Consider the following 11,988-nt stretch of genomic DNA (forward strand, 5'->3'; position numbering starts at 1 on the left):
GGCTGTGTGAACGTAATGTGAACTAAACTTGGAATGATGGAGAAGAAAGAAAGACGGGCGGGCGCGCTCAAGTAATACAAAATGGCGTTGTGCGCTTTGCAAATCCGGCTGGAAGCATATCGTGTAAACAAACACGAGACAACGCCGTAAACGAAAACGAAAACGAAAACGAAAACGAAAATCAAAATGTAGCAAATGAACTATGTGCCTACAGGAATTATCAATAACAATTTAAAGCTATAGATACGATTTTACGGTACTGTCAAAAATTTCTACTGATTGTATAGTTTAATACTACTAGTTAACTGCGTAATCATGGCTGCCAATATTAATAACGTATTAATAAGCATAGTTAGTTCACACACAAAATGCGGCTTTGATAATTGCGCAAGATTACGCCAACGGGTAGAAAATACAAAGTTTATCCCCGGTGCGGTTGAGGATAACTTACTTATCCTTAGATGCAACGTTTGTATATATTATCAATACCGTGATAGCTTCCGCCACACTCTTGTATTCCGAAGCTCACTCGTTTGTCACGACAACGGACGGGGCGGACGACCGACGAAGAACCAAAAAGAAGACAATACGATGTCTGATATTCGCTCCGTCGAGGAGATCCTAGAAGAAGAAATCAACTTGCTCGTGGATCAGGGCGTCGGCTACGAAATCAATCTCAATCCGTAAGTGGCGCTCTAAGGTTGTGTGAGTGCACATGCTCACAATTTTGTTTCCCCTTATTTAGCCATTCCAAGACCACAAGGCCCGGTCGTAAAGCTTGGAAGAGGTCTGAAATCTTCATTTCCCCGTATGACCCTGAGAGAGAAGTGCCTACACCTCCTCCGCCTGCGTCCCATGCAACATTTTCCTCTCGGTCGGCTCCCTGGTACAAAACCCCATCGGTAGGTTGGTTTTGACAGCTCGGACAATTCATAAAAAACAACTAACACCAATTTTTTCAGATTTACCTTTTGTTACCAGCATTTTTTTTGTTGACTGTTTCATTTGGAGGGTATGTATACTTTGCGTGCTCTAATTGGTTTATTCTTTTTTTTCTCTGACCGTTAAATTAAGATTGATCGCCCCCAAACTTGACCTGTTATTGTCATTATTCTGCCGGGTATATTACGCCGACCAACAAGTCTCGGGCCAAGACCTGTTGACTATTCTTGCCGATACTGAACGTAACTGTCAAACCGCAGAAATTCATGCGCGCGTGTCCAAATTTCAATTGACAGTCAACCTGATTCATGGCGTCCTTTCTGCCGTAATCAGTCCGAAACTCGGCGTTTTGTCGGATCGCATTGGCCGAACACCCATATTGGCACTTAGCGCCATGGGTCCGCTGATATCCAATGTAATTCTCATTTTGGCTTCCAAATCGACAAGTATTTTTGTGTATCGATGGTTTTTGGTAGGCGCAGTGTTTGAAGGGTTATGCGGGGGTGTGACTGTCATGATGACTGCCGCGCATTCTTATGCGACGGACTGTACGTCTCCCGAACAGAGGGCGTCGGTATTTGGTCTTTTCCATGCTTGCCTTTTTATTGGAATGGCATTGGGCCCTGCTTTCGGTGGATATCTTGTTTCTGTGACAGGCACGGTTGTTTCAGTCTTTTACGTGGCCGCAATTTCTCAAGTAGTTTTCATGTTTTATGTTTTTTTTATCATTCCGGAATCACTTTCGCGGCAACAAAGATTAAATTCCCAGGAGATTGATCAGTCTTCTTGTGAATTTGAAGTCGTGCGACCACGTTCGTTTAGAAATTTGGCAAAGGCATTTAACTTTTTTTTGCACCCACTTAGAGTTCTGTGGCCCACTGACGGGACTCGACTTGCAATCAAGAAGAACATCATTATTCTTGCGAGCATTGATACGCTTCTCATTGGAGCTGGGATGAGTGCAATGATGGTCATTCTTTTGTACGTCGAATTCTCGTTTGGTTGGAGAAGCACGGAAGCTGGTTATTTGATGTCAATCACGGGTGCGTTTCGGGCATTTGTGTTGGTTGTCGTTCTTCCGGTGGTTGTCAAGTACCTTAAACGACGTGACTCTTATTCTGATATTCAAGTAGGCGCTTCGTCCACTGATATATTGTTAGTATTCCATACTGTATTTTTTTTTTGTACCGTTGTGGTAATTTATCTAACAGCTTTGATTTTTCTTTTATTTAGTTTGATTCGATTTGCTTGTTTTGTTGAGTTTATTGTTTATATTGGCATGGCTTTGTCTTCGAATGGTGTTCAATTTGCAATGTGTAGGTTGCTTTGTTTCTTTGGTTCGTTTAGATAGTTATGCTGATATCAAGAAGTTGGAGTATTTGGTGCCATTGGAGGAATTGCGTCTCCCACTTTGCAATCTACCCTTACAAAACATGTTCCGCGGGAAAGCATCGGTGCAGTACTAGGTGCGCTTGCGCTATTGCACAGTCTTTGCAGCATAGTGGCACCTACGATATTTTCTACCGTTTATGCATATACGATAGGATGGTATCCTCGTGCCGTATTTTTAGTATACATTGCGGTATTTGGAGGCGCGTTTTTATTATCCTTATTTATCACTAGAAACTTGGATTCAAGTCTTTATGAAAATGACGAATTTGCCGATATTATACATGGAGATATAGAGTTATCTAGCGAGGCTGGGAACGAGTCTGAATAGAAGTAATTTATAGAATTTTATGCATTATATAAGATTTACATTTTAGCAGTTGGTTTTTTTTTTTTTTAATTGGATAGGATTTGGTAGTATTGGTGTTTATTCTGGGGTTAGTTTTTGTTGGCTTGATAATAAATTGCATATTTCAAGTGACTACTTAAAACTTTACATATTATGTTTATATAGTCACTTCTCTTTATTTACTGGTAATTCGACGATCTAGTAGACAAGTTAATGTAAGCATAAATCTTGACAACCAAAAAAAAAAAAAAAAGCAGAAAAAGAACATACCTGATCAGCTCCTGGATATTCTGGAATGTCAAATTCCCATTTATCTGCCACATCTTGGCCAACAAAACGACCTCCCAGGTAATGTTTTTTACCCAAAAAGAGTTTTGCTGCCGGTTTTGGGGCGGTTAAGCTAATTAAGACGTCTGGTTCGAATTGTGAACCCAAATTCCCAGGCGCGGGTTTCCCCGCGTCAACATCCCACGAGCTTGGAATATCAATCGAAACAACCGGCTTACTCGTAGCTTCTAACAATCTAATCACATGCACAAATGGATCTCGAATTGGTGGCTTAAATGAAAACCCAAAAATGGCATCCAAAATTTGATCAGTTTTTTCGATTGCCGAGTCAACATCGTCCGTGAATGGCACTTTCAAGTTGTGAAGTTGTGTGGACAGGCGAACGTTAATATCCTTTTTAGATTGCTTGGGATAATAAATAGTCGGATTATAACCAAAAAATCTTAAATGCCGTGCTGCGACCAAGCCATCGCCGCCATTATTGCCTGGGCCGACAAGTACAAGGATGTTTTTGTACTTTGATGGAGGGTGTGCTCGGTAAACTGCTTGTGCACAAGATAACCCAGCTAGTTCCATCTGTATCAGGCATCAGTATCAATATCTGTCTTTGCATTTTATTTTGGTTTTGAATCTTGAATCATACCAATTGATCGAGGGAGAAACCTCCTGATGACATCAGTTCGGCATCAAGTGCAGCCGCATTCTTGGCAGAGAGATAAAGCTGAAAGAATATTAATTATGTTTCAACTAACTAGGTTATTAAATTAAATTTGAAGTCAGGTCATACTTGTTTTGCTGCCATGACTAGCATAAATTAGCTTCATGTAGGTCTATTTTGTATGTAATTGCGGAGGTTGATCTAAATTGCTTTCGGTGAGATCATTTATAATTTAAGGTTTAAACATTTACGTCAAAAAAAAGTTCAAAATAGTTAATCTACTTTACCACTTCACATTTGTTGTATTAATCGACATAATTTGTTTATAGTTTACCATTATAATATCTACGCCGGATGACATATTATTCAAATCCATTTAGTTTTAATATTTTTGTTTTGCAAGTGGTTGCCGGTTTAAAAAAATCAACGAGAAAAATTTTGTGACACGCGGCATGATGAGAGATCGTCCTGACTATTACTCAGAAAATTCAACGTACCCCACGTCATCCATTGAATAACATTCTGAGCCGACCAAGACCGCTAATAAGCTTTTGACTCAAATTGTAGATTTGACATGGTACATTGTGGTGACTAGGAAAATTTATTCACAATTGAAGTTAATAAATATCCGTCATTTTGGCGCTCGATCTGATGTTTTGCTTAAAATACCAACGTCTCACTTTTCATCGAATATGCTAAAGTATTCATATGGTTCTTCTTGTTCTGCAGAGCTCGCTTCAGACGTTCAACAGAAGGCTTCCCAGATACTCGATATCAGATCAGCTTCTGGAAACCCGATCCAAGAGTTTGGAAACGATAAGGTTCGAGATGATATTGTTTCACACTTGACGTCCGATCCTCCCAAACTGCCAACGTATATTCTTTATGATGCCAAAGGCTTGCAACTGTTTAATGCAATTACCAAAACCCACGATTATTATTTGACCCGAAAGGAAACCGAAATTCTTGAGACAAGTGCTATTGAGATTGCGTCATCTTTTCCTGAAGATGGAATTTTGATTGAACTTGGATGCGGTAGTCTTTATAAAACTCGACTTTTGCTAAATGCTCTCGAGCGCCTTCACAAGCGAACTACATACTACGCGCTAGACCTTGAATTATCGGAATTACAAAAGGCCATTTCTAAATTAGATTGCGATAGGTTGGAATATGTGACTGTGATTGGACTTTATGGTTCTTATACGGATGGAAGAAAATGGCTGTCAATTTTGAGATCAAATGATTCGAATTCTAAGGTCACATTAATGTGGCTCGGCTCGTCGATTGGAAATTTTAACCGAGACGAGGCTTGTCAGTTTATTTCAGAATTTGTGGAGCAGTCTTTGACTTGCAATGATTTATTTCTTGTGGGTATCGATCGCCGTAATGATTCGCGGGACGTTTTTAAAGCGTACAACGATAGCGATGGACTCACAAAACAGTTTATTTTGAATGGCCTGACACATGTCAACGCTCAGCTGGGCAAACATGTCTTTCATTTAGAAGACTGGGATTATCAGAGTGTATACCATGCAGACAAAGGCTATCACGAAGCATGCTACTGCGCCAAACGAGATGTTGACCTGGGAACCATATTAGATGGCTTTCCGGTCTTGGCCAAAGGTGATACCATAAAAGTCGAACAGAGCTGGAAATATTCAATTGCGGAATCCAATGCTTTGTTTTCTCGATGCTTGTTAACTAAATTAAAGACATGGACTGACAGTTCAAACATGTATGGCTTGCATCTTTTGAGTGTACCACCGTTTCGATTTAAGTATGTCATGAAGTCAACATGCCCGAGTGTTTCTGAGTGGAAAGAATTATGGAAAGCTTGGGATACGGTTGCTTATGATATGATGTGCAATCCAATGCTTCATGAGAAACCTATTCAAGTTCGCAATGAGTGCATTTTTTACAGAGGTCACATCCCCACCTTTTTGGATATTAAACTAACTGGTACATTGCCTTTAAATCCGATTCAACCTGTTTATTTCCGTAACATTTTTGAGCGTGGGATTGATCCCGATCTTGATGACGTGTCTAAAGTCCATTGGCATTCTCATCCTCCATCTTGTTGGCCGGATGCAGAAGATATTAAGAATTATCAAGATCGTGTGAGAGAGCGGGTTTGCGAATTATACAAACAAAAACGAAGTCCTAGAAAGATTTGGCGTGCATTATGGCTCGGTTTTGAGCATGAAGCAATGCATCTTGAAACTTTGATGTACATGCTAGTTCAATCTGATCGTACGAGCTTACCGCCAGTTCCGTTGCTTGATTTGACTCATGAGCCATTACTGCCACAAAAACTCAAGCATACAATTGTTTTGGAACTTTCTGATTTGGAACTTGGATTTGAAGATGATCTTAGTCTGGACGACATATTAGAAGAATTTGATGCGCATGAATTTACATGGGACAATGAACGGCCGGTTAGACGCATTCATGCAAGCGGAAAACTCGAAGTTAACAAATGGCTAGTTTCAAATAGGGATTATCTGAAGTATTTAAGGGCTAGTGGAAATTGCAGCAACATACCTCCATCATGGTCAGGAAATTTGAAGTTTCCTATGGTGAAAACTGTGCATGGCCCAATTTCTTTTGATGTTAATGATCACGATGGTGTTGCACATTGGCCAGTTTGCGTATCTTATGATGAATTGTCAAGGTATGCGGATTACTGTGGCAATGAATGGCGATTACCAACAGAATCAGAGCTACAATCTATTTACAAATTTTCGATATTATCGAAGAACAACTCGCTAGACGTACAAAAAGCAAATGTAGGATTCAAGCACTGGCATCCGTGTTGCATGCCTGATAATGCTACAATATCAGGACCTGGTGATATGGGAGTATGGGAATGGACAAGCACTGTTCTTGAACGTCATGTTGGGTTTGAACCCGAGCGAATGTATCCCGATTATACGGCTGATTTTTTTGATGGCAAACATAATGTTGTCCTTGGTGGTTCATGGGCGACACATCCACGTATCGCGGGAAGAAAGTCGTTCAGAAATTGGTACCAAAGGAAGTACAAGTATGCATTTATTGGTGGCCGCTTGGTTCGTAATGTGAAATAATATCTAGACACTTGATAAGGTTAAGCTAGTTATACTTCGTTGTTACAAGTACATCATAACCATTTAGTGGTAAAGAGGGAAGTTGGAGCACCTAAAAGACTTTATTTTCTATACTCCACTAAAATCGTATGAGTTGGTTTCTTCTCGTTCAGTTATGCACTGCTTGAAGTGATTAAAAAAAAATAAAAAAAATCTGAGAGAAAAAATATGAGCTGACGTCGGACCCCGACCCCGTAAAAACAGCATTCCTCCATAGCAAGCTAACAGAGAAAATAACTATCATAGTTGCAAACCTCTCGGACTGTTCCATGTATATTTCTTCTTCTAGCTTGCCTCATGGCGGAATGCTGTTTTTACGTCGAGGTGGTTGTGCGAATTTAAACAGTATACAAATGACATCACAGACTACGGACGTGTACGAATCATGCGGAACCGTAGAGACAAATAGGATTCGACCACGAAAAAACAACAATTACTCCACAACCCTGCGGATTGTCCTCAATCCGCCTGGACGTATAATCAGCCGAAAAAAAATCTCCCATAATCCTCTATTCCGAAACGTCTATCATTTCTCTAAAATCTGTCAGAGTCTGTAAAGCATTTAATGATTGAACTATGCAGATGCCAAATGCCTATTTTTAATACTTAAAAAGCTGGATGCATGTATTTATAATCTTTATATTTTAAAAAATAATTAGTTAGCTATAAACAATGTCAATTTGTAAGAAAATGTTGGGATCATACCTATAGAAAGAACTTTTAAGAATGTTATTGGTCGGCTCACTAGCGCAATTATGAAGAGGCTGAGTGACGATGCAATTGAAGGCCCAACACCAACTCAGCAATGTAGCTAACTGGCTTACCAGTAAGTTGCATTGCAATATATTAACAATTAGAAAAATTTATGTGTCAATTTTCAGTTTTACGGTAATAAACTATCAGTCATGGCTGACGCAACGTCGTCAAAAATTAACGACGACTTGGTATCGTTTGCGTTCTCAACTTCACGTACCTCCCTACCATGGATAGACACGAATCTGCCAGAAAAATCCTTAAATGATGCAAAAGATGGATTTTTATCACGGTCAACGTCTTTGGGAAGCCAGTTTGCAAAAACTGTTCTTCTCGATTCGCCTGTTTCATCAGGTTCGGATGAACGACAGGGTATGATGTTTGAACGAGCCTACGATAGTCCGGCATCTTCAGATGTGATGACGCCGCTTGATGCAAAGGAGAATTTGGACAGGGATGTTCTCTTGATTTTAGAATCTGCAGTTTTAGGTACCGTGTACGCTTCCAAGCTTTCATTACTTTATACCATAATTACTGGTCAAAGAATAATGTCAATCAGAAATTTTTCAACCGAGGAAGAAGTCAAATGGCTATTGAAAAAAGAAACCATCTTGACCATTGTCAGGAAGCTTTTCCAGTTTTGGAATTGGAAAAATGACCAGTTTTATGATAATACGTATCTTAATGCGGTATATTCATCACTAGCCCTTTGCCTCATGCGAAATATCGTGCCATGGCCATCAAAGCAAGATAGACTAAAAATTTATTCTCAGCTTTCCGAAATTGAGGCTTGTTATTACCTGAAAGGAATTTCGACGATATACGTGAGAGAATTAGTTGTTGCTACTCGGCCTAGGGCAGAGAAGAATTACGTTTTAGGAACGATTGAACGAGCAGCTGATGAAAATTTTAATTATGATTTATTAATAACAAGCTTGAAGAAAAAAACCGTGCTATCTAAGAATTGGATTGAGAAAATGGTGGTAATTGAAGAGGTACTCAGAATGCCAGCCGATAATTTTGTTGAATTTGTGATTGACACCATTGCAGTCATGCATGGAACTATTCATGAGCCTCAAGTAATCAAGACTTTTGGCTCTCGGATTCGAGATATCACGTCTGATGTTGTTGACGGAACAAAACTATCATACATGGGCCAGCGACATGCGCTCGCAAAAGGTTTACTCTTGGCATTAACTTCTAGCGTTTCAGCAGGGTTTTCGGAGCGGTCAAGGAAATCGCTGGCGCAATTTGCAAATTTGTTGATCAATAGGAATATTTATCCTTCGCTGGCAAAGGCACTTGCGGATGCACTAGAACAACCACAGGAGTCGATTTTGGCAGACATGTGGCCGCGGCGACCCAAGGTCGGTGACTATGATAATAATAATAATAATAATAATAATAATAATTCAAATATTGAATCCGTGTTGGAATATGAGATATTAAAAGAGAAAGTTGACAATTCAAATAAGAGGATTGTTGAAAATTTAAAGCAATTAGTAATGTGTCCGTTACTCGATGACATTGATAAAGATATGGTGAATACTTCATGTGGTCATTATTTCTCACGCAAAATGATTGAAACCTGGCTTTCTTGTTCTTCGAAATGTCCTTTATGCCGCCGAACTGGGATTACTATTCAGGGAAGAGCGCTATGGGTCGACGGCGTTTTTGATATTATTAAGGAAATTGAAGAAAAACGAAAGGTTGAAAGTTTAATCAATTCGACTTCAAACCATAAAATTATTGTTGGCATATTTCTTGGGAACGCAGCTAGTGTTGTAGGCGTGAAATATGACGATCAAGCCGATATGTCGATTATTAACACTTGGTCTAACGATTCAAGCTTTGTCGTAAGTTTATTGTTGTTCGGCACTTTAAGATGGGGACTAACTTTGATTAGATTCCTACAGTAGTTTATGTTGATGATGATGATAATGATCAAATAATAGGCTGGGGTGGTGAATATTCGCAATTTCAACATAATAAGTTGTCCAAGAGATTCAGGACTAAACATATTTTTTCAAATTTTTTAAAAGTTGAACAACTTGCATATTTTTTGCAAAAACTTTGTGCCACAATTCGACTTGAACTTCAATCTCAAATTGCGGCATCTTTAATACAAGAAAAAAATATTAAATATTTGTATTGCTTGCCTGATGTCATATGTCCTGATACTGAAGATGGTTTGATGCAACCCGGAAGTCTTCTTGCTCGCGCTTTTCAAATTGCAGGAGTACGCAGTAGTAATATAGAAATCATATCAGAAACCAAATGTGCTGCTATATATGCGCTGGATACAAATGTTGGCGGAGTGCGGAAGCAAAATCAAACCTTGCACATGATCTCTTGGGACTATCATGGCATCTCGCAACGACTTTATAAGCTTTGCCCTGAAGAAAGGTTTGGCATATTATCGCTGTATCGATCCCCCGATTTCGATGGTAAAATTCCTATAGCGGATGTGCTTGTACAACGACTTTATTCTATTTTGGAGCGGTCACAAGATTTGGACAAGCCATATATTAACGCGCGTGACCTTCAAGATCTATGCCAGTCCATTAGGTTACATTTTAAAAGTGAGGTTTATGATGACGATTTATTTGAAAGTATTGTGCTATCAAAATTGCATGAATCAAAATTCAAGAAGGACGTGTACACTGCAGGTTTATACATGCTTGACGAAAGCAAATATCAGGATATTATGCATACGTACATTTATGCAAAAAGTTTGCAGGTAGATTTAAATGCCAAACTAAACGCCGAGTCAACCACAGATTACAATTTTGATAGAAAACCACAAGCAAAGATTGTTCGCCAGGTGGACCCAAAGTTTAAAAATTGTGGTACGATTTCAATTAGCAATCAAGGCCAGTTGTACATTCCAAGCCATCAAATTGCAATCAGCATGAACTCTGCAGCAATGAAAGCTTTAGATAAAGTTCCAAAGATTGTTAGCTTAATACCAGAATCAGAGAATGTGGTAAGTTAACGTTTATTGCTATAATTTCTTTGTTTTGTTTTTGCATGCTTACTTTTTTTTTTTTTAAAGACTCTTGCGGTTTTTGGGTCTTGTGCAGAAGATTCAACGTTAATAAAAGAATTGGCACATTGGTTGCATTCAGATTCGTTTTCTAAACGTCGACCGCAGGGAATTCTTACAGTCAGTGGAAGTAAACTTGGCACTTTATCTTCTCTGAAAACCGAGCCAGATGGGTTTGATCAAAAATTGCCAATTTCTAATGTCAATCTTACGGGCAGGAGTAGTTTGCAGATTGCAATCGATGGACTTTGGTTGGCTTGTGAAATGATCAGATTACGAGAAGCATAATGACGATTTTTTTTTTAAGAAAAAAAAAAATTTAGCATGCAGAAATGTAGACGTATATTAAAATGTCGTGCATTATTATAATTTCAACAATAACTTTTTTTTTAATTCTCCAAAAAACGCCGATCCTGAAGTTGAAGTTGATGGCTTAATAATCAATAGATGGGACTGGGATAGTCGATGCAGCCTTATTCTTATCCCTAGCTTTCTTTTCCGCAAGTTTTCCTCCCTTTGACCTTGCTATCCGTTCAAAATCATCCTTATACTTCCTAAAAAGTAGAATACAAGCTCTAGCGTCTTCTATAGAAGAATGTTCGTCACCTTGAATATCAATATTAAGAAATTCCTTGGCAACTTTCTTCAATGCTGGTGCTCTGCCTTTGGAAATCTTTCTAAACTCTGGATGCTTGGATGTGTCTCTAATCATTCGTTTTGGGTGAGAAACATATAAAACTTTTAAATCGTTGGCTATAGCATGGCCCACGAGAACTCTGTCCTTTAAGATGTCGCCCACTTTAAATTGGATTTCTTTGAAAGGTTTAGCTATTATCAATGTATGTTAGATTAACTTGTTGTCATTAAAAAGTATTTATTGTACTCACCATTTTGCATATCCTGAGGACGAACTCCGGAGACCCATGTTCTCCAATCCGTAACTCTCTCTTCCGGTCGTACAAACTCGTCCATGATTACTGCTCCATAGTAATTGACCATTGAAACTCGAGCAAGAACCGAACGCTTGCCATCAGGTCCAACACCCACAAATTCGCAATCCAAGGCAACATATTTCCCAATTGAAGTTTTTGACTCGTCAATATCAACTGGGCGGTAGGATAAACTTTTTGACGCCCCCTTTCCGCTAATTTTTTCATCATCGCCTAAAGATGCAAACAATTTGGCCGTAACGGAATTAGTATCCCCTTTACTGTTAAGCACATCAGCTCCGTATGCTTTTTTTATTGACTCAAACGGAATATCATTTTCTTCTGCCCATTCTAGTAATTCTTCCTTGGTCATATCATTAGTTGATTTTGATTTTTTTGGGCTTGATTTTGTTGCCCGAAATTGATCTGATTTTGTTTTTTTGGAAAACTTCAAATCCTTCCCTGCAGATTTTTTCGACGGTCCAAGCTTTTTTTGGAGAGCTAACCAA

At 39.0% G+C, this 11,988-nt stretch overlaps 5 protein-coding genes across 5 annotated transcripts; 3 read left to right on the forward strand and 2 right to left on the reverse strand.

The window, feature by feature from the left end:
* Positions 1-467: 467 nt before the first annotated feature.
* On the forward strand, positions 468-2,841 carry V1514DRAFT_338694 (major facilitator superfamily domain-containing protein). Its single transcript, XM_066928869.1, has 6 exons — positions 468-683; positions 746-902; positions 963-1,012; positions 1,075-2,097; positions 2,176-2,258; positions 2,313-2,841. Exons 1-6 carry the CDS (start codon positions 592-594, stop codon positions 2,660-2,662), a joined length of 1,755 nt encoding a protein of 584 aa, XP_066780750.1. The 5' UTR covers positions 468-591; the 3' UTR covers positions 2,663-2,841.
* On the reverse strand, positions 2,684-4,019 carry V1514DRAFT_338697 (YjeF N-terminal domain-containing protein). Its single transcript, XM_066928870.1, has 4 exons — positions 3,756-4,019; positions 3,612-3,689; positions 2,951-3,544; positions 2,684-2,878 (listed from the first exon to the last, which is right to left on the reverse strand). The coding sequence occupies exons 1-4, from the start codon at positions 3,777-3,779 to the stop codon at positions 2,846-2,848; spliced, it is 729 nt and encodes a 242-aa protein (XP_066780751.1). The 5' UTR covers positions 3,780-4,019; the 3' UTR covers positions 2,684-2,845.
* Positions 3,921-6,975, forward strand: V1514DRAFT_338698 (uncharacterized protein). Its single transcript, XM_066928871.1, has one exon. The coding sequence runs from the start codon at positions 4,319-4,321 to the stop codon at positions 6,710-6,712; it is 2,394 nt and encodes a 797-aa protein (XP_066780752.1). The 5' UTR covers positions 3,921-4,318; the 3' UTR covers positions 6,713-6,975.
* A 906-nt stretch (positions 6,976-7,881) lies between these two features.
* Positions 7,882-10,838, forward strand: V1514DRAFT_349252 (uncharacterized protein; the record flags this gene model as incomplete). Its single annotated transcript, XM_066929363.1, has 3 exons — positions 7,882-9,360; positions 9,411-10,490; positions 10,560-10,838. 3 exons carry the CDS (start codon positions 7,882-7,884, stop codon positions 10,836-10,838), a joined length of 2,838 nt encoding a protein of 945 aa, XP_066780753.1.
* A 145-nt stretch (positions 10,839-10,983) lies between these two features.
* V1514DRAFT_286580 (ribonuclease H-like domain-containing protein) lies at positions 10,984-11,852 on the reverse strand (the record flags this gene model as incomplete). The annotated part of the gene is made up of 2 exons (XM_066925204.1): positions 10,984-11,378; positions 11,438-11,852. 2 exons carry the CDS (start codon positions 11,850-11,852, stop codon positions 10,984-10,986), a joined length of 810 nt encoding a protein of 269 aa, XP_066780754.1.
* Positions 11,853-11,988: the final 136 nt, after the last annotated feature.

Source organism: Lipomyces japonicus (assembly GCF_038497905.1).
Source record: "Lipomyces japonicus strain CBS 7319 unplaced genomic scaffold V1514scaffold_81, whole genome shotgun sequence".
In the NCBI taxonomy this organism is placed as follows: domain Eukaryota; kingdom Fungi; phylum Ascomycota; class Lipomycetes; order Lipomycetales; family Lipomycetaceae; genus Lipomyces; species Lipomyces japonicus.

What these genes read in the sequence shown, in the direction of transcription:
- V1514DRAFT_338694 (XM_066928869.1), top strand. Translation starts at nt 592, where the DNA reads ATGTCTGATATTCGCTCCGTCGAGGAGATCCTAGAAGAAGAAATCAAC. An exon ending in TACGAAATCAATCTCAATCC is followed by an intron (nt 684 to 745) that starts GTAAGTGGCGCT and finishes CCCCTTATTTAG; the next exon opens with CCATTCCAAGACCACAAGGC. An exon ending in TGGTGTTCAATTTGCAATGT is followed by an intron (nt 2,259 to 2,312) that starts GTAGGTTGCTTT and finishes GATATCAAGAAG; the next exon opens with TTGGAGTATTTGGTGCCATT.
- V1514DRAFT_338697 (XM_066928870.1), bottom strand. Translation starts at nt 3,779, where the DNA reads ATGCTAGTCATGGCAGCAAAACAA. An exon ending in GTTTCTCCCTCGATCAATTG is followed by an intron (nt 3,545 to 3,611) that starts GTATGATTCAAG and finishes TGCCTGATACAG; the next exon opens with ATGGAACTAGCTGGGTTATC. An exon ending in AATATCCAGGAGCTGATCAG is followed by an intron (nt 2,879 to 2,950) that starts GTATGTTCTTTT and finishes CTTGTCTACTAG; the next exon opens with ATCGTCGAATTACCAGTAAA.
- V1514DRAFT_338698 (XM_066928871.1), top strand. Translation starts at nt 4,319, where the DNA reads ATGCTAAAGTATTCATATGGTTCTTCTTGTTCTGCAGAGCTCGCTTCA.